The following is a 19689-nucleotide window of genomic DNA, read 5'->3' on the forward strand; positions in this document are numbered from 1 at the left end:
CCATGCTCAGCCTCGCAGGACACCCATACTGGCCCATGCCCTTGGACCTGACCGGGGAGTTTGGAAGCAGCGCAATGCATCCAGGGGGTCCTGGTTCTAGCCACAGCCCTGCGGGCTTCGCTGCTGCTGGAGAGCCTAGAGCTGTTTCTTTGGACTCCTTCCCCCACAATTCTTGTCTCCCCCTCCACAGGCGACCCAGCAGGTTCGGAAGTCCTAGCTCTCAGTACCCAGGCCCAGCTATGCAGAGCCGTTGCCGGCTGCCAGGGGATAAAGGCCTTCCTCGGTGCAGTGCCCGCCCTCCCCAGTTCAAACTTGCCCCCTCCCTGGTGGGCCCCCCCCTCCCTGTTTCCAACCCAGAGTATACAGATGCCCCCCCCCCCCCGCGACTCCTCTCCATGTTTTAAACCCTTTAATCAAAATTCCACAAAGGATTCCCTTCTATGTGCATATAAAACAAATCCAGGACATGCCCAGAAGCAGGAGACAGAGCAGAGGATCCAGAGCACATTGCCACAAACCCTCCTGTGTTACACGCCCGCCTGATGGGGCCACGGTGTGGCAAAGGCTGGAAGGCTTGGCAGATTAAATGGGACGACTGAAGACTGGGGGCGGGGCGGAGGAGGAGGGCTCCCTGGGCCTCGGCATCCCTAGAAGCAGAGCAGAGATTAAAACCCAGCTCTGACGGTTGTTCACAGGGTGTGCACGTGTTGCCCATGTCGTTTTTAATACGACTCCCTCTTCACGCTCCAGTGTGTCACAGTTGGGACGAGACAGTATGTGGCCGCCTTCCATACTGAGCACGCTGTGCTCAGAGGGAGGAGGGAGGACGGGAGGTGGAGCCTCCCCACTCACCTTCTTAGCAGACTCTACCTGCTCCCCCGCCCCTTCTGCAGCCAGTATTGCAACCTCTGGGCTGGCCTCCATTGCCCAAGATGCCAGTTAGCCCACAGTGGCCACCATGCCGCTGTGTGCATTTCCTGTTTCAGGGACCCTGGCCAATGAACTCTGAGGACCAGCGGGCAGGGAACAGGAGCCCAGATTTGCTGAACCCATTGACAGCTACTGGGAGAGGCTGCTGGTAGCAGAAGGCACCCGTGGCCCAGAGGCAGGCGGGCCCAGCCCCAGAGACCCATGGTTACAAAGAGGGAGTCTGACAGGTGAGCAGAGGCGAGATCAGGGAGCTGGCTCCACCACCGTAGGGAGGAGTCTTTCCACATCTTGTCCTGAGTCTCATGCCTGGGAAGATGGCACTGGGTAGGGGAGAGTTCTGCCCAGTGCCCATCTTGTCCCCTCTGTGTTATCAGGTCACAAGGTTCCCATCCCAGGGAAGGAAGCTGCCACAGAGCTGCAAATTCTTGGGCTTCTGGGATGTAGGCCATTTGGCATTTGTAGCTGGTGAATTTCAGTCTCTGGGGTGGGATCCCGGCATCCCACCATCCTTGAGACAGGAGCTGAGTGATCCAACTCCTTCTCCCTGCTGCCATGTAGCACCCAGAGGAGTTGAGGATCTGGCCATCAGAGGTATCTCAAAGAGTCTGGGCTCAGAGCAGGAGGAAGAGAACCAGGGCCAAGGCTAAGGGACCACTCGGAGGGCCAGCTTTGCCTCCAATGCAACTGCCTGAGGCCCAGCCACAATCGCCCACAGGCCCCAGCTCATCTAGATGGCCTCAGAGGTCGGAGAGTCCGGCACAGGGTCTGCAAAAGAAAGAAGCAGAATGAATGAGGGGCTTTTCTCTCCTCCACCCGCTAATCCCACACCATGAGACTATGAGGCCACAGGAGGGGAGTAAGGCTGGCGCCCTGCAGACCATGGGCAGGTCATGACCTTGCAGGCCATAGCGCTGTGAAAGTTGGGAAACACTCACCAAGGGTCGGGAAGAAGACATCCCCAGGGCCTGGTGGAGACACAGGAGTGCAGGGCTCAGAGAGCAGGTGCCGCCCAGACTCCGAAGGCATCCGCTGAGCCATGTAGGACAGTGGAGGCCTGGGTTTGGCCTCCGGCATCCCATGGGAAGATGGAGAGACCTCGAAGCCAGGGTTTTCAATTCCTTGAGGGCTGCTGCTAGAAAATCAGAGCTGAATCAGTCAGTCATACTACCTGGATATGTATGGGCCCTTGCCCTCCTGTACCCCCTTCTCCACTTCCTCACCCCAGCTGTCTTCGCACCCCAGGCCTCAGCACCCTCTTCTGGCAGGAAGGGAGGTGGTCCAAAGCCACAGCCAAAAGGCCACGGGCTGCACTCTCCCATCGTCCCTGAGTCGAGGGCATCTGACCCCAGCTCCACCCTATTATTTGACCATCTGCCCTGGGCGCAGCCAGGAAGCCCGGGGTCAGAGACACTTTCAGGACATTCAGGAATCTGGGGACACATTTTCCCTTAGTAGAGTTAATGGCATTAAGATTGAATGTCCCCACGGCTTATCTTAACCTGAAGGAGGGGTTCCCTTTCCCTCTTCCTGCTTGGGAATAGGACAGTCTCTAAATACATTCCCCCCCACCCCCACTCCGCCAACTCTGATATACTAGCAGATCACTAGCAGGACTTCCTGTGACCTGTCTAGAAAATCATCCCTTTCAGACACCCAGAGGAGCTCTGGGTGTGGTGGCAAAGGCACCTGAGTTCCTGAGTGTGGCTCATTCCTGGGGGTACCCTCCACGTCAGCCTCCATAGGACCTTCCTGCCCAGAGCACACCAACAGCACACATGCCCCTGCGCCCCACCCCGAACCCCTGGACAGTGTCTGCCCTTGTGGCCTGACAGCTTTCTCCTTGGAGTGCCCCTCGGGGAGGGACCACGCGGCTCCAGGTGTGCTGCCCTCCTCTGCATGTCTGTCCCCAGCTCAGCTGCTCCCTCTGCCCCCCCCCCCCCACCAGTGAACACTGAGGCCCAAAGGTGGGTGCCTGGCTCATCCAAGCAGCATCAGAGCTGAGCCTGCAGGGTGAGGGGCGGCAGGGAGAAACTGCCAGCGGGCACACATGTGTAGGCATCAGTGGCAGATGTGCTTTAAGCAGCTGTGCTAGATGGCTATCCTGGGACCCTGCTGCACAGATGTCCTTCCCAACAGCTGACCCAGTGCCCGAGGAGGACCGGGGAGGCCATGTCTGTGTTCTGAGCCCTGTCATGGTACCACCAGTTATCAGGGAGGAGAGGAGAAAGGATCCTAGTGAAGGAGGGAGTCGGTCCTGGTTAAAAGTTACCCCTCTCACTCCTACACTAACTCCAGCTGTGGTTTGGGTATAGACATTGCCCTCCAGAGCCACAGGCCCGGGGAGGGGCAAGGAAAGCGAGCCTGGCAAGCTCTGCGTTGGGGCCGAGGCAGCTGCAGGGTTTTCTCAGGAAGGTCTCCGTGGGCCTTACCTGTCCATCCGCACCAGCTCCTGGGCACCTAGGGACAGACGGACAAGGTGGTCACAAAAGAAAGTCTTCCCTAGACAACCTCCCTGCCCTTCGAGGAACGGGTCAAGACTGGGCTGGGCCACGCTCGGCCCCAGATCCCACTGCTGTTCCCTGTGGAGGCCGGTACTCCGGTGTTTATCCTGCAGGCAAGGCCTCCTTGAGCCGTGCGTTTCAACCAGTGAGCCAGTGATAAACGAAACTTGGGCTGCATTTCACAAGGAGAAAGGACCTCATTTGTCACGAGGAGGCCAAGGGCAGCCAGTGCTTTCTCCTATAGCTTGATTAGGGGTTATGAGACCTTCCAGATTTAAGTATCAACCAAAGGCCTCACTCCTAAATTTGCTGTTTCCTGTTTGGACTTGCGCCACTTTCTGGTCTTTCGCCATGATTTATCGAGTGGGAGTGGTGTAAGGTCAGTTCCGAACTGGAGGGTTCCTGGTCCTCTCTGGCCCATCCTCCACATTACCTGTAGGGTGGCCCTAGAGGACATCTCTTGGAGGAACCTTAGGGGCCTGAGACCCCATCACATCTCAGACATCATGCCATTTTCTGCTCTTCCTCCAAGCTGTTGCCACCCCACACTACTCTTGAGATTCCCCACCCCCACACTGGCCACCACCCAGATGCAGTGGCCTCAACTTCCTTCTATGCAACTCCTCTGTGTTTCTCATTCGTAAGAGCTTTGCCATGACCACCATGGGGAAACGTGGGCAGGAGGGGCGTATGCAGAACACACAAGGGAAGTTGCACAAAGGTTCCTAAAATCTCTGCTCTCAGAATCATGGGTGCTGCTTATGGGGTGCCTCTGCGCGTATGGCCTTGCACGTTCCCAGGGCTCATCCTCTCCACCCTCTGAGGGAGGTATTGCTGACCCCACGTTAGAGCTGGAGGACCCAGGCTCCATCTGATAGTGCCTCGATTTCCACACCCATCAGCCTCCGCAGCAGGCTGCCTGCCTCGGTGCTCCCAACCCTTTCTCTGTTTCTCCCTGAGCGTGGCTCCCTGCTGAGCACGCTCTGCCCACAGCCACCGACCCAAGCTCCCTGTCCCCTCCCTGACCTGCCACCCCACTTGGGCGCTTAGCCTCTGCTTCGTGGCCCAACCCCTGGCATCTCCCGGTGACTTCTGTCCATATGGCTCCAGTAGCCACACTTCTCCGGAGTCTAGATGCAGAAATGACCCCAGTCTCCGCTCCCTCTCCATTTTGTTCCTGGCATCTCTTGTGCCTGCTCTAAAACACTGGTCCTACAACTCATTTTCTCTTCTCTTTTTTTTTTTTTTTTTTTTTTGATGGGGTGGGCAAACTGGCCTCAAAAGTACTTTTATCAGAAGATAAATTATTGACTCCTTTTTGCTACTGCACATACTGAACCTGGGGATAAGGGGTTATAAGTGGCTGCATGTCGCAGAATCCAGCTCCGTTTAGAGTTTCAGAGGAGGTGTGTGGCACTGGTCACTGTGCAGTGCTAGCCGGCCCACAGGACCACCTGCCCCCTCTTTCAATGCAGCTCCTCACATCCGGCCCATCTGCCCCATCCCGGTGGTTCCTCTGGGAAGCCCTCAGCTCAGAGTCAAGGTGTGCCCGTGCATGGAATAGGAGATACTAGGGGCTGACTCCAGGCTTCCCGTGTCCTCAGGATGCCCCCTACAGTTTCGGGCCTAGAGCCTGCGCCCAGCCAATGTCCAGAATTTGCCAATTCCCGTTCCCTGATGGAGGCAGTGTTGTGGTCTGAACTAAGGGGGACAGAAAGCACCTCTTTATCTGGGAGTGGAGCATGTCTCCCTCCCCATCTGTTTCTCACCTCCGTGAAAATGCTGCACAGATGAACACAAGTTCACGGAAGCCCCATGGGATTGCTGGAGCCCCGGGGTTCCTCCTTCTGCTCCACCCCCTTGGCCTGCCCCCTACCCTGGGTATTTCTGGAGGTAGGCCGTGGTGGGTTTTGTGAGAGGAACAGGAGAGTAAAGGAAAGGTGGTCACAGCCCCTGAGCGAGCCACTGTGAGGGGGTCTCACTGTGTTACAGTCCAGCCGAAGGAAATCAGGTGTGAGCCAAAAGCCACCGGGGGCAGAGCAGCCCCACTGTGAGCTCCCTCCTGCAGCCGGGCAAAGGAGAGGTGGGGGAGGCGATGCAAGGGCCAAGGCGGAGGGCTCTCCAGCTGCCTGCTCTTAGAGGACTCAGATGAGCCCAGGTTTGTGGGCAGGATCAGAGGAAGACCAAGGGCACTGTGACCACAGAGGAGGGTGAAGCGGTTTTTGTGGCCATGACTTGAAGCCTAGCCTCACCGCTTACTCACAGTGAGGTTCCTTAAACAAGTTACTGAACCTCTCTGTGCCTCAGTTTCCCCCAAGGTAAAGTAGGAACCATTGTGAGACCAAGTCTTTGTGTGGTTATGAGGAATAAGCGAGAGAAGGTAGGTAACAAATTCGGCGTGGTCTGCAGCACAGCACCCTCTCCAGGTAGCGGCTGGTGGCTGGAAGCTCGTGCTGAGGAGCATTTTGATGATCTGGTGGGATTATATTCTCTGGGAAAAGCAGGAGGTAAAGCTCTGGGTTTGAGTCCCAGCTCTGCCACTTAGTAACTTATATGACATTTGGTTAATTATTTAACCCGCTGAGCCCTGGTTTTTCAGCTATAAGATAAAAGAACTGAACTGTAATATCCAAGATCCCTTCTAGTTCTGATAATCCAAAGGTCGTTTTTGTCCCGACAGTTACCATGCTACTTGCCAAACAAGCCTAGCCACGCATTAAAGCAGCTCCCCGAAGGCTCACCAAGTGGCAGCATTTTTATAAACCCCTTTGAACTACTACTCCATGTGATTATTCATTCATTCAACAGATACTTGGTGAGTGCCGAGCCAGCACTGTATGGGGCTGGGGGGCACTCAGGCCCCCCACATGGCACACCTGGGTCCCCTCCTCCCTCCACTCCTGAGCCCAGCTCCTTGCAGGGACTATAGCAGCTCCCAACTCTGGAACAGAGAGGAAATATGCCTGCCACTTTGCTCATTGCAGAGGCTGGGCTGGGGGCTGGGTCAGATCAGTTATACCCTCACCCACCCCAGGTCAGCAGGGATACTCACGGCGGTTGGAGGCCACCTGCCTTTGCTTGTAGACCAGGAGCAGAATGAGGGGAAGGCAGAGGATGCCCACAATACAAGCGCCTGTAGCCACAGCAGCAGCTGTGATGCCTGTAAAGACAGAGAGACAGCCAAGGTGAAGCCCCGTTCCTCTTGAAGGGACACTGAAGCCCAGAGAGGGAAGACCAGGCCACAAGGGGACCCGTTCTACCCAGGCCACTCAGCCAGACCCTCAGTGCCCTGCAGAGGCACAGAAGGCCTGGGGATCCCCTTTCAAAGTGAACCCCTTGCGTCCTTCCCCAGTGGGCCCCGTGCACAAAAATGAGACCAGGGGATTACAGTAGAGAGAACTCTGGGAAAAAGAGAGAAGGGTTTTCATCCCGGCCCCCTGGGGACAGTGCAGCTGGCCTGGGCCGCAGGCCATTCCCTGGAAAGGGATGGCAGGCCCTTCACAGGCCCCATGCCATGAAGTTCAAGGTCAAGGGAACCCAAGTGCCATAAAACTTTTGGAAATAGATAGCAGTGATGGTCACACAACATAGTAAGCATAATTTACGCCATGCTTAACAGCAGTTAAAATGGCAAATTTTATGTTCTACTTGTTGTACCACAATATGAATAAATAAATAAACGAACAAAACCCCACTTATCTCCTAAGAGACCCCTTTGCTCTAGACACAGCTTCCAGAAGTGATCTCACACATAAAAGTCACGGGGAAACCGGAGTGAAAACTGGAAAACTCTGAGTCTTTATCCGACATTTAAAATTGTTTGACTTCCTAACTTACAAAAAAAACCCAAAACTATAAGTGAAAATACATTCAGAAGTTTCCTCCTCTTCCTCCCCCCGGGCTCCCTGCAAAGAGACAGTCACTGTGCACGCTTTTCTTGCATCGAGCCTGATGTGTTCCTTGTGTGATCGCTTTTCCCACTTAGCATGGCTTGGCCATCTCTGTATCACACAGAGATCTACCTTATTCTGCCCAGGGCTCTATCACGGGGCTCACCCTGGAATTTATTGCAACAGTCCACTTTGGGTAGCTATGCAGATTGCTTCCAGTTTTCAACATAACTAATAACATAACAGCAAACTCCCTGTGTACTTGCATCTTCGCTCACTTGGGCAAGTTCCTCTGTACGTAAACCCCCAGCAGTCAAAGTGCTGAGCCAAAGAGTATGTGCATTTTCTCTTAGGGTATTGCCTAATTGCCCTCCACAAAGGTTGTACCGCTTCACAATCCCACCAATAGCGTGAGAGGCTTGATTTATTTCTGCCCATCTGCTGACTCCAGGAGTTTAGCTGGGAACAGAATGCCCTCAGAACCACAACCAGCGTAAATGCGTTTCCTTCCTGATTTTAGCCCTTCCCAAAATAAGCGCTGGGATACCTTGTCACAGGGTCCACCTGGCCCAGGGAGCTCTGGGAAGGTGGATGGGCTGTGGTCTCCATGTTGCCTTTGCACTATTTATTTGGGAATGAAGGCTGTTTTTATCTCACTGTATTGCTAAATACCCTGATGGTGTAAATAAGCCTTCCGGGGGTTTGCTCATACCGCGGAAGAGGACAAACTGTTTACAGGCACTTCAGACATACCCACTGGTAGAGGGACGGCTGCGATGCTAATTACAAACCAAGTTCCACTTCACATTAAAGTGGGTTCCCTGCAGATCTTAGCAAGGCTGCATTTTGCTATGGAATATTGAAAGTACACACGTTCTACAATTTAAACATTTGAGGATTTCTAACCCCCAGACCCTCCCTCTCCCAGTCATAGGACCTTCTCGAGGGCACTGAAAAGCGAGTTACGAAGCGCCCTATTCTCGTCACCAAAGCAGGTCTCCAGACAGGTACTAAGCCACAGTCAGTGAGGTTAGTCAGGTGCTCCCTCGTGCTGGCTCCCTGTCCGCAGCCTGACTCCTGTCCTCAGGCAGAGATCCCCCTCTGAGCCACTCTAGGGGATCAGGGCTTGGTTCCTTACAGCCTGAGCTAAGAGTTGAGGCCAGGACAGGAAGGCAGGGCTTTGGGGACAGCTGTGTGGGCCCAGCTGTCCTCCGAAGCTGTGGGCTCTTCTGCAGAGCCCCACCTTGCCCCAGCTCCCCATCCCTCCCCCCAAGCATGGCCAGCACCTGGGGAGGAGAAGAGGGAGGACTGCTTGGTCCCCCTCCAGACCCCGGCTCGTGGGGGAGGTGCTCAGGCACTGGCAGAGGCAGCTGCCAGGCCAGCTCTGAGAATTGTGCCAGGCATTTCCGTAGCAGGCTGGGATGGGAGCCCGCCCCCCCAAACCTGCTCAGCAATGGCTCCTTGTCTAGAGCCTGCCGGTACCCTGTGGGTGGCTGGGTAGGTACAAAAGGGGAGGAGGGAGTTTGGTCAGACTGCCTGGTCCCCCAAGGAGGGGGCTGGAGGAAAGCAAGCCAAACATCCTGCTGTGTAGGGGCAGAGGGAGGTTGCTTTGTGGAGAGATCGGCTGTCCACGGTCTGCTTTCCCGGGCCCAGTAAAAAACCACACAGCCCCTCAGCAATTCAGGGTTCCTTGGGGACCAGCAGCCTCAGGCTCTCTCTCCTCCTGTGGCCTCTGCTGACCTCAGACTGATTTGGGCTTTCAGGTGATTTCCTAGACCAGCCACCCTTGTACTTTCCAAAAAGAAGATCAGGAGACAGGGCTACAGGTAAAGCGGGAAAACTCAGAACCACTGGGGTAGAAGCATCCTTAGCTGAGCAGGTGCTATGGTTGGCTGTGGGACAGTGGTCTTAGAGCGAGCAGGGACTAGGGGCTTTCGTAAAGTAAGCAGCTCCGAGGGCTGTACCCAGCAGCCAGCCCTGAGGCCCACTAAGCCTGTGCGTCACCAGGCAAATGTTTCTAAACCATCAGAAAACAGGTATGTGTCCACTATCTGTTGCCATCTACATGTCATCCTGTCATGGCCCACACAGCACGTAACTTTTTTTTTTGCCAATATTTTAAAATTGAGAGTTTTGGGATGCCTGGGTGGCTCAGTTGGTTAAGCATCCAGCTTCAGCTCAGGTCATGATCTCACGGTTTGTGGGTTCAAGCCCCGCATCAGGCTCTGCACTGACAGCTAGCTCAGAGCCTGGAGCCTGCTTCAGATTCTGTATCTCCCTCTCTCTCTGGCCCTCCCCTGCTCGCACTGTCTCTCTCTGTCTCTCAAAAATAAATAAAAAACATTTAAAAAATTAAAATTGAGAGTTTGTAGGGCACCTGGATGGCTCAGTCAGTTAAGCATCTGACTTTGGCTCAGATCATGATCTCGCAGTTCATGAGTTTGAGCCCTGCATCAGGCTCTGTGCTGACAGCTCAGGACCTGGAGCCTGCCTCAGATTCTGCATCTCCCTCCCTCCCCCCTCTTGCTCCTCCCCTGCTTGCTCTTCCTCAAAAATAAACGTTAAAAAACAAAATAGAGTGTATGTAAAATCTGGACTTCTGATTGTACTTAAAAATGCTTGCGTCCCCGCCCCCCAAGCATGCAGCCATTGGAACTGCACTTACAGACTGGCAGCTGGATGCTCACTGCAGTTTCCACCCCTCCCTGCTGTCTTAGGGGGCATTTGAGTTTTTGATCCCTGATTCAGCCTCTTGGAGAACACTGATTGCCTCCCTATTAGTAGGAAAGAGACACACTTGCTCCAATTTCTCAGTGGACCCATGATCCCTAGAGAATGGGAGCACTGCCCAAATCCCCCCCATACCCCACCCAAAAGCATAGCTGGTTTCTTTGCATCTGACCCCATGCCCACCTTAGTGACAAGACTCCACCATAGTTATAGTCTCCAGACCTCCAGAACCAAGAGTCTGGAGAGGGATCGGAGAGGGACTACAGAGGCCATCAAAGCCATCCCCCTGCTCTCAATAGCTAGGGTAGAAATAAGCACCTCCCTCTGGCCCTGGGGGGGCCAGGTCACTGTGGACAGCAGCTCAGGGAGGCAGGGGCCAGAGCGACACCACACATCCCTGTGAGTGGGAGAGTCAGGCAAATGTCAAAACCTGAGAGCAGAGGAGCCCAGCCCTGACTCCCTCTGGACCGTCAAGTTCAGGGTTCTGCCTCACCCTTGGGTTCTTACCCGCCAGACTCCTAGGATTTCCCAGGTGACTTCTGCTTCCTTCATTCCCAGAGCTACTTCTCTAAAGTCTAGATCAAGAAAAATGACCCGAATCTCTGCTCCCTCTCTATTTTGTACCTGGTTCTTCATCTTCCCCCTGGCATCTCTTGTCTGTGTCCCCAAGACTTCAATTCATACAACTAATTTCCAGAAAACTGGCATTGACAGAGGGGAGGACAGCCTGGCCCCCAGGCAGGGCTTGCACACTGAGAATCAAGTGCCCTGGCTGAGGGGACGGGAGCGGTCCCTTCACCGGTCTGAACCTCGGTTTCCCCAGTGGTGAACTGTGGGCAGTGGCAGAGGTGACAGTCCCTAAGGGAGCTCTGGGGGCTTCTGGAGGAAGAAGCAGGACTGGAGGGTTGCTCAGAGTGGAAGGAGCCACGGGGAAGTAGACACCCTCACGTCCCTCCAGGTGAGGCCTGTCCCGTCCTGTACGCTTGCACACACGGTCGTCCACCCTCACTGGGAGGCTGCCAGGGGAGGAAGTGAGGACAGTAGTGGCTCGGTGCCACGGTGACATGTAAGGTTTGCGGTGTGCGGGGAGAGGGGCTTGAACCAAAGAGTTCCTTAGTTCCGTGCGAGGCTGGCTCAGACCGAAATGTGTGTTCTAATTTAATTCCTGGCTAAGCTGTTTGTTGGTTTTAAAAAGAGTAGTGTGCGTAGAAAGTTACCAGGACCCTTGAGCCGGGCTCTGGCGGGGGCTCTAGTTTTAGCTGTTCCGTTCCTGCCTTCAGTCTTTGTGCTGGTCCTCCTGGAGGGCAGGGGGAAGGTCTGTACTTTTGTGTCTCCAGGGCCTGGTAGATGCTCAGTAAATACTGATGGATAGAGTCTACCAAGTCCCCCTCCTCTCAGAAGAATGGGGTGCCCCTGAGATGTCTCCCCTTTGCCTACTGTCTCAAAACTGCTGGGCATTCTTTCCTGGCCTCTGAGTGCCCCCCACATCCCTTGGAGCAGTGCCCCCTTCCTCCGCAAGGTACCTCTCTGGGCAAACACCAGGAGGCTGACTCCACCCACTGCCTTACGCATCCCCCCAGCTGGGGAGAAGGTGGAGTGAGGCCAGCCCAGCTGGCCGCCTCTGGGCATCTGTTTTCCATGTTTATAGAGTGACGATGGTGGGGCCTACCTCAGAGGGTTCTGAACCCACTGAGTTACCAGTACTTGAAAGGACTTAGCACAGTGCCTGGCACAGAGTAAAAGCTCTAGGAAAGGTAGGTCTGTCCCACTTCTTGAGTCTCTCCATTCCCCTGCCCCCATGCACAGAACAAGGAAGTTTTAAGGAGGTGGATGTAAGCCAAGAGGAACCCCACAGCCCTCTGATCTTCCCAGGTGGTGGAGGGCTGGTGGGCAAGAGCGGCACACACTGAAAACAGCCTGTGACACCAGCATCTGTCATGGGGGCACTTGGCCAGAGGTCACTGCCAGGGCACCCCCCCTCCCAGGGCTTTGAGCCTTGGAAGGGGAGGTGGCTTCTGGGGACTGCAGCCCCATGGCTTCAGTGAAGGGGAAAGCAGAGGGAGGGGCAGCAGCAGAGGAGGAAAAATGAGGGGTGTCCTGTGGACTTGGGATGATGAGGTCAGAGTTCAGAATGGGGCCTGGGTCCAAGATGAAGACAGAGGAGCACAGAGAACCCAGAAGGACCAAAAGAGTGGTCCCTTACTTTCACTCTCCCTGGGGGAAGGTGGGTACAAGATGCACTGGGGTGATGCTTCTTTATCTGTGGGAACAAAGAGAAGGGCTGGTTAGGTGGACTTGAGGCCAAGGAGGCTTGTCCCAACCAGTGCGCATGTGTGCGCACACACACACACACACACACACACACACACACACACACACACACATTCTCAGAGCATGGCTGGGTGTGCCCTGCTCACTCTTATGCCTCCCCCAAGGCATGCAGATACCTGCCGGCACCCACACACCTATCCAGCCTACTGCCCCTCACACCCTCACCTGTACACACACACACACACACACACACATTCCCCAACTCACACCCCAGGTCACATATCACGACTGCCATGTTGTCACCAGCAGTGACACCCCAGCCTAGGTTTGTACACCCTCTCTTATCAGAACAACATACACACTCCTCTCCATCACACCCCACTGACCAGAGATTTCTACACGACTCCACACACTATAGCCAGCCTGTCTCACACACACGCCTGGAGTGCAAGGACCAGCCGTATATAGGATCGCACTCCTTCCGGGACAGAACCACACACGGTCACACCATCAGATACACAGCACACAGCACCACATCCCCAGAGTGACTCTGCTTTCCTCCCTGCTCCCCCTTCCAGAGGGGCACACGCACTACCCCCACAGTGACTGCACCCCACGCGTGCCCACGGAGCACACCCTCACCTCTCTGCACCTGCAGCTCCATGGCACCGTGGACCCTCTGCTCCGAATGGTGGTGCCTGACCTCCACCACCAGGCAGCAGTAAAGGCCGCTGTCCACGGAGGTCAGGTTACGCATGGTGATGGAGAAGTTCCCATGGTGGTCAGAGACTGACTCCAGCCCGTAGCGCTGGGCCAGGTCCTGGCTGGTGTTGGCCTGGTGGCCGCTGTGATGCAGGTGAAGGTCGTGGAATGTGAGGTTGCGGATGGGCCGGCGCTCTGAGCAGACCTGTACTTCGCCCCGGGAGCTGCGGTACCACGTCTTGTAGTAGGTCACATCGTGCCCTTTGGCCATGGGCCCCAAGATCCTGCAGGTGAGGGTGACGTTCTGCCCCTCGGGACACACGTACAAGGAATATGGGGTGGCGACCTTGAAGGCTGCCACCAGATCTGTTCAGAGAGACAAGAGACTGTCACCTTCTGAGCCAGAACCACTCCCAGCTCCCCCAGAGTGGGGAAGAGCCTTGGCCTAAGGCTCCAAAGATGGGGGTTCCCCGGCCACAGGCCACAGCAAGTCAGCTGACCTCCCTGGGCCTCAGCTTCTTCATTAGCTCTTGAACCTGACTCCATCCTGGGCTATGTGAGAGGGGGAGGAGCTTCTCCAGGGAAGGGACGCCCCTGAGCCCTGGCAAGCTGGACTGAGGCGCAGGAGACACAGCAGGCAGCAGACTGGGCCCAGCCAGGGTGTCCCTCTCCGTCCTGCCCCCACTGAAGGCACTGCAGCTCTGTCCACAACTTCCACCCTCCGTGCCCAGTGCTGTCGGGCGGGAGGCAGGATGAGGAGCACAGAGCCTATTTGGGAATGGCAACCCTTTGCCCCTGACCACCCTGCTGGGGCCATTAGCACCTTTGGGCCTTCCACCTCCTCATCAGTGAGCACTAATGGAGCACCTATCAGTGTGTGAGGCCTGTGCCTGGTGCCACGTCCCACCCAGATGCTGAGCACGTGGCCTCCCCTTGGGAGCTCATGATCTAGCTGGGTGTGTGACAGAGCATGCACTCCAGACCAAGTGACCCCACAGGTTAAAGGGCACACCACCGCCAGCCTTTAGGGCACCTGGAGGAGGAAAGATATAGCCACCTTGGGGACAGTCAGACTTCTTGAAGGAGGGAGCATCTTTGGGGTTGATGGACAGATAGGACTTCAGCAAGGAGAGAGGGTACCCTGGGCCGGGTGGCGAGGTAAACCCCAGGGTTCCCAGGGACAGGGACAGGGAAGTCATGAAAGGTCACTTCATCCTTGTACCTGCTGCCACCCAGTCTTCTTAGAAATATTTCCTAGTTTATTTTGTTTTCACTAAGCAAATGAAGCCATTCCTTAGTCCTCTTTACCCTAGGCCAGTCCCCCAGCATTTAACCGTGTTGACTCCCGTAAGCACCGGCTGCTAGAAGCAGAATACTGGGGCTGGGGGTCCGGTCCCCCTACATGTACGAGCCCCACCGTCCTCATGTGTGCCATGAGAAAAATCGTCACCACGTCTCGTGGTTGTGAGACACCCGAGAGAGGGACCGAGAACACGACATGCGAGCTCTAGTACCCCTGTGGACGTGGAATTACTAGTTATTACACATGAGCGATATTTGAATTTTAACTGGCACATCAGGGGCTGTTTTCAGTCAGGCAGACAGGGAAGGAGAGTTTGGAAATGTGTACAGAATCCAGACCAGAATGTCTCTTTCATTGCCATTGCCGGAATCAAGATAATGCCCCTTCCTCCTGCCGACACCCCCCTTCCCTGCCTTTAGAGCCTGGGACCCACCAGCAGAGTCGAAAGCTTTGCCCCATCAGGAGGAGGGCAGCCTGGTGTGGCTTTGAAATTGGGCCAGCCTGCGCGAGAGTCCAGTGGCTGCGGTTGCTTAGACTCTGAGCTGCAGGGTCCTCACTAGGGAACAGAAGGGAAACCATCTCCTTCCAGGGTCGAGGCCAGGATAACGAATAATGTACATGAAGTGCTCTGCAAGTGCTTTGCTAGTAGTTGGGGTTTGCTATGTGGAAGCTAGGCGGCTCTCTAATTCCTCTCAGCAGGTCAAGAAATGTTTCCTGGGAGTGAAAATAGTTCTGCCAGACAGAATGGAGACACCAGCTTCAAACTCTTTCCCACTAAGGTGTGAATGACGGATAACAGCTTATGATCCTCCTGGAGTGCCGGCATATTTAAAGCAGAGTGTGGGGGGCTAGCAAAGTCATGGCCCCAGAGAATATGTCTGCAAGGTGGAGTGTTAGGCCCCCGGAAAGTAAGGCAGACAGACACACGCTAGATCATCCTGCTCCATACACATGTGAGAGGGAGTCATGTCTGAGAGCCCCAGATTTATGGAAAACCTTTGCCCCGGTGAGCAGAGATTTCAGAACTTCCTGGCAAGATGCTGCTCTCCTTTTCAGGCAGAAATGTAGAGGCCCAGAAGGGGAAGGTGGTTTGCCTGAAGTGCCTCAGAGAGTATGGACTCAAAACCTGGAGCCTGGGAAGCTTCAGGTAAAGCTAGATCTAGTTAGAACTAGAAGAAAGAGCATGTAGCCCATACTATGCTGACTACTTTATGGGCGTAAACAACCCTATAAAGGTAGGTGGTTTTTATTCCTTTCACTGAGGAGAAAACGCGAGGCAGAGATGTTAAATAATTCACTGAAGATCACAGTAAGTGACTTAGACTCCCCCTCACAGGCCTGTGTGGTGGCTGCGGCCACAGAACTATGTGCCAGTAAACGAGGTGGGGAGTAGCTAAGAAAGGGACCCTCCCAGGCCCTCCCAGGAACAATAACAACCCACTCAAAGAGCGGACCAAAGAGCCGTCTGCCCTGCGCTCCCCCTTTCTCCAGGAGGCCCCAGCTGGTGGCATCTCCTCACGGCACCCCTCCCAGCTAGCACCCTATCTTCCCTGTTCACAACCCCACACCCACCCCAGAGAACCCAGGGCTGGGAGCCAGAGCCAGATCCAGCAGCCTTCACCATGAGAGCACACACCTTGCCGGCTGTGGGCAGGACTGACTCAGTAGCGGAGGCTGGAGGTCAGGGCCCCATGTCTGGGGTGGCTGCAGGGGGCCAGGCGGACTAGAGGTGGAGGCAGAGGCAGGAAGCAGCACCCAGGGCTGAGCCGGGTGGGGGTGGGGGCTGTGGAGTGGACAGAGGTGTGTAGACGGGGTGGGGCTGCGATGTGGGCAAGCCAGAGGCAGCTTTCAGGTGGGGTGGAGCAGGGTGAGAGCAAGCAGTCGGGTCTCCAGCGGGACACCAGCTGGGGGCCGCCAGCAGGGCGGCAGGCTCCAGCTCTCAGGGACCAAGCAGTGGTGGCAGTGAGCACAGAATCGCCTGGACAGCACTGGGGAGAGATTGTCAGTACTGGGAGCAATTTTCTTGAAAACCCACAGTGGGGCCGAGAATTTTTGAGACCAAGCATGGGAGGGGGGTAGGGGGGGCTTGCTCAATTCCCAACACCCCACACTCCCCAGAGGACCTCTTCCCCTTTTAGAAAAAGGAGAAGCTACAGAGGGTTCGGGTTTGGGGGAGGGGGGACAGTCTTCAATCCTAGCAGAAGGCCAGAGAGCAGTGGGCTAGGGCTTCACGGGATCTTGTCCTGTGGGCGGCAGGGGAATAGATGGGACATCTTAGACATTTGTTGTGTCTAAGACTCAAGCCAGGTCAAGGCCCAGGACAGCCTGTCCTTGGGAGGCTGCTCGAAGGCACAGAGTTGGGGAAAATAATGCTCATACCCCATGCCATCCACAGCTGCACGTGCACACGTTATCAGGGATATTTATAGCCCAGCTGGATTTATAATTATTTGGCAGGAGGATGTCGCTTATTGTCAGGAGCAGATCCTTTTGGACACCTGGGTCATTGTCAGAGCGTGGGGAGAGTGGGTGGGGAGGAAAGCCCCTGGCTCCAGGGTGGCCAGGAGCCTATGAGACAGGAAAATGGCCCTGGCCCTGAGCCTGTGCCCAGGCGGGAGCCATCCAATCATTGTACTGCTCTTGGGGCCCAGCCCCACTCCAGTCCCGACCTGTCACTAGGTAAGGAGGCAGAAGCGCCTAGAGGGAGATTGCTAGGAACCTGGAAAATTCCAGGTCTCAGGATTCAAACCTTGGTCTGACAGATACCTGGGCCCCAGTCCCCACTGAGCATGTCCTTGCTTATGCCCTTGGGCAGGTCCTATCCTCTCTGTGCTTCCCTTTCTTCATCTCAAGAGACTCCCCACCCACGCTCCTAGCCTTTTCCAGCTCTTAAAGTGCGTGGCCAGAAGAAAGAGTTGTATATTTCCGTAGGGGAGAGGAACAGGCAAGAAATATGCCACTTCTTATATACTGGACTTGCTTAGCACTTTAAACTCATCTCACTTAATTCTCCTAATACACCCTGATGTGGGTATTATCATCCCATTTTTATTTATTTATTTTATTTTATTTGTTTCTTCATTAGTGAGACATAGAGAAACATAGCATGAATGGGGGAGGTGCAGAGAGAGAGGAAAACACAGAATCCGAAGCAGGCTCCAGGCTCTGAGCTACCTGTCAGCACAGAACCCAGTGCGGGCCTTGAACCCACAAACCAAGAGATCTGTCCTGAGCCAAAGTCAGACGCTTAACTGACTGAGCCACCCAGGTACGTCTATCATCCCATTTCTAAAAAGATGAGGAAACGGGCACTTGGTGGCTCAGTCGTCTGACCGTCCGACTTCAGCTCAGGCCATGATCTCACAGTTCGTGAATTCAAGCCCCACGTCGGACTCGCTGCTGTCAGTGCAGAGCCCGCTTCAGATCCTCTGTCCCTCTCACTCTGCCCTGACTCTGCTCGCGTTCTCCCCAAAATAAATAGTTTTTAAAAAAACAAAAAGGTGAGAGAACAGACATAGAGAAGTCAGGTGACTTACCCAAGACCACCCAGTCCTGTGTGGCATTGCTGAGAGCCACACCCTGGACACACCAGCACTGCAGGAAGGGCCCCCACCCCCACCCTCCTGAAGCAGGGGGGGCCGACACGTCATTCTCCAGCGACTTAGATGACCTACTCATCGTCCACCCCATCATCCTTGCTTTGCCTCCGACTTAAACTGAAAACATCATTCCATCATCCCAGAAATATTTACCAAGGTCCTAACATGAGTCGGGCCCAGAGAGGGCACAGGAAAGCAGAGTTTCGTAAGGGATGTCTGCTTAGAAATTAGGCTTGCTTCTGCCATTTTCTAGCTGTTCCCTCCTCCTCTTGTAGAAGCTTCTATTCCAGTCCAGGGGAGAAGCACTCTTGTTTGGCTTCATCTTGGGATGCTAGTTTTCATGACTTCACCTCTTTCCACCCAGCAGGCACCTCAGGAAACCCTGTGGGTGTTCATGGGATGGGTGTGTGTGGGTGTGGGCAGGCCTGTGTATTTTCCCTGACGGGGCATGGGTTTAGCCCACGGTTGCCAAGGCGACGCCCCAGCTTGATTAGTCAGGCCTGGGAAGCCCAACCCAAACAGGCTGAACTCTGTCCAGTTGCTGCTACACTTGTGAGTAAACAGTCACTGATCTGCTGCTGCCGCCGGCCCTGTGCTAAGTGCAAAAGGCCAGGTCCCCACCCTCAGAAGGAGCACCAGACAGCTACGGAACGCGTCCCCAGCTCCCTGCCAGGCCCCGCTCCCCAAGATAGCCTGCAGGGGGTGGAGGGAAAGGCTCAGTTCAGCCTTTATGGAGCTGCGGAGCACAGAGGGAAACAGAGTCAGGGACCAATCAGGACGGAGTGTGCGGCGCCAAGTTAGAGGAAGTGCCCCTCATGCAAGGGGCTGAGCCAGCAGGCCAGCCTGTGGGGTCTGTGGCCGGCAAGGACAAAGGGCATCTCAGATGTGTTTATTGATACTGCCCCCGCAGGAAGTGTCCATTCACATCAGACCAAGGAGTCTGGGAAGGGGAAGCCAGGCTGTATTGGAGGAAGCCACACTTCCAGCACCTTGGGAAAGCATCCATGCATCCGGGGCTGGAGGCCGCTGGCCAGCACGCCTCCCTGGAGAGGGCCTGGGCGGCTGGCCAGATGCCGTGCCGATGGATGCTTCCCAGGATGACTCCTTCCCAGTCTCACCCAGGCCCTCCCTGAGAATGACCATGTGCAGCCTACGATACCAACACTAGCCAGCTTCCGCCAAGAGCCTGTGCCATGAAGACTCCGATCTTTCTGTGCCCTGTCCTCAGGGCAGGCGGCTCAGTGGCGGTCTCGGTAGCTGACACATACATGGGAGGTGGCCAGGGACTGACCGGAGGCCCCCTCTCCTTCTGCAGAGGAATAGATGGCCTGGCCAGCAAGGGCTCAGCTCCCTTGCTCTCCCTCCCTCTTCCCCCCTCCCCCTCCCTTCTGGGGTTATTGGGATAGCTAATTGGCCCCAGCATAAGAGGGGACCCAGCTGGAGCTACTGTCTTTATTTGGACGCTGTATTGCTTTGAGGAAGGCAACACGGGCTGGGAGAATTGGGGGCTGGGAAGAGCCCAGAGAAGCCCTCCGACCGTGCCCTGACCTCTTAGGATGGGAAGTGCCTTTCTCTTTCTTTTTCTCTGGGAGAGCTGAACTGTCCCCATGCCCCCACCTAACACTCCTCACAGTGGCGAGTTTGCTTCTGCGGTGAAGGGGAGGGGCGAGAGCCACTCTAACACAGACAGTTTTACTTTTAGTTTTATGGCGTAACATTGAATCACAGAGAAGGTTATCCTCCCCCACCTTTTTTTTTTTTTT

The 19689-nt window shown here is 55.3% G+C and overlaps 2 protein-coding genes across 4 annotated transcripts in view; one reads left to right on the plus strand and one right to left on the minus strand.

Annotated features, from left to right (window-relative positions):
* CDH23 (cadherin related 23) overlaps positions 1–19689 on the plus strand; it is a 413185-nt gene that overhangs the window by 346148 nt on the left and 47348 nt on the right. The gene's annotated exons all lie outside the window — the stretch shown is intronic.
* The window catches only part of VSIR (V-set immunoregulatory receptor), a 23681-nt gene continuing 4384 nt past the window's right edge, over positions 393–19689 (minus strand). The window contains exons 2-7 of one of the 2 annotated variants that reach the window (XM_029931865.1): positions 12965–13390; positions 12255–12311; positions 6484–6591; positions 3360–3387; positions 1866–2062; positions 393–1695 (exon numbers count right to left, since the gene is read on the minus strand). In XM_029931865.1, coding sequence (XP_029787725.1) covers positions 1658–1695; positions 1866–2062; positions 3360–3387; positions 6484–6591; positions 12255–12311; positions 12965–13390 — 854 coding nt within the window. In that variant the 3' untranslated portion in view covers positions 393–1657. The remainder of the gene's footprint in view (positions 1696–1865; positions 2063–3359; positions 3388–6483; positions 6592–12254; positions 12312–12964; positions 13391–19689) is intronic. The other variant, XM_029931866.1, reaches the window with a different exon arrangement.

The sequence above is a fragment of the Suricata suricatta genome, chromosome 2 (assembly GCF_006229205.1).
Source record: "Suricata suricatta isolate VVHF042 chromosome 2, meerkat_22Aug2017_6uvM2_HiC, whole genome shotgun sequence".
Classification (NCBI taxonomy): Eukaryota; Metazoa; Chordata; class Mammalia; order Carnivora; family Herpestidae; genus Suricata; species Suricata suricatta.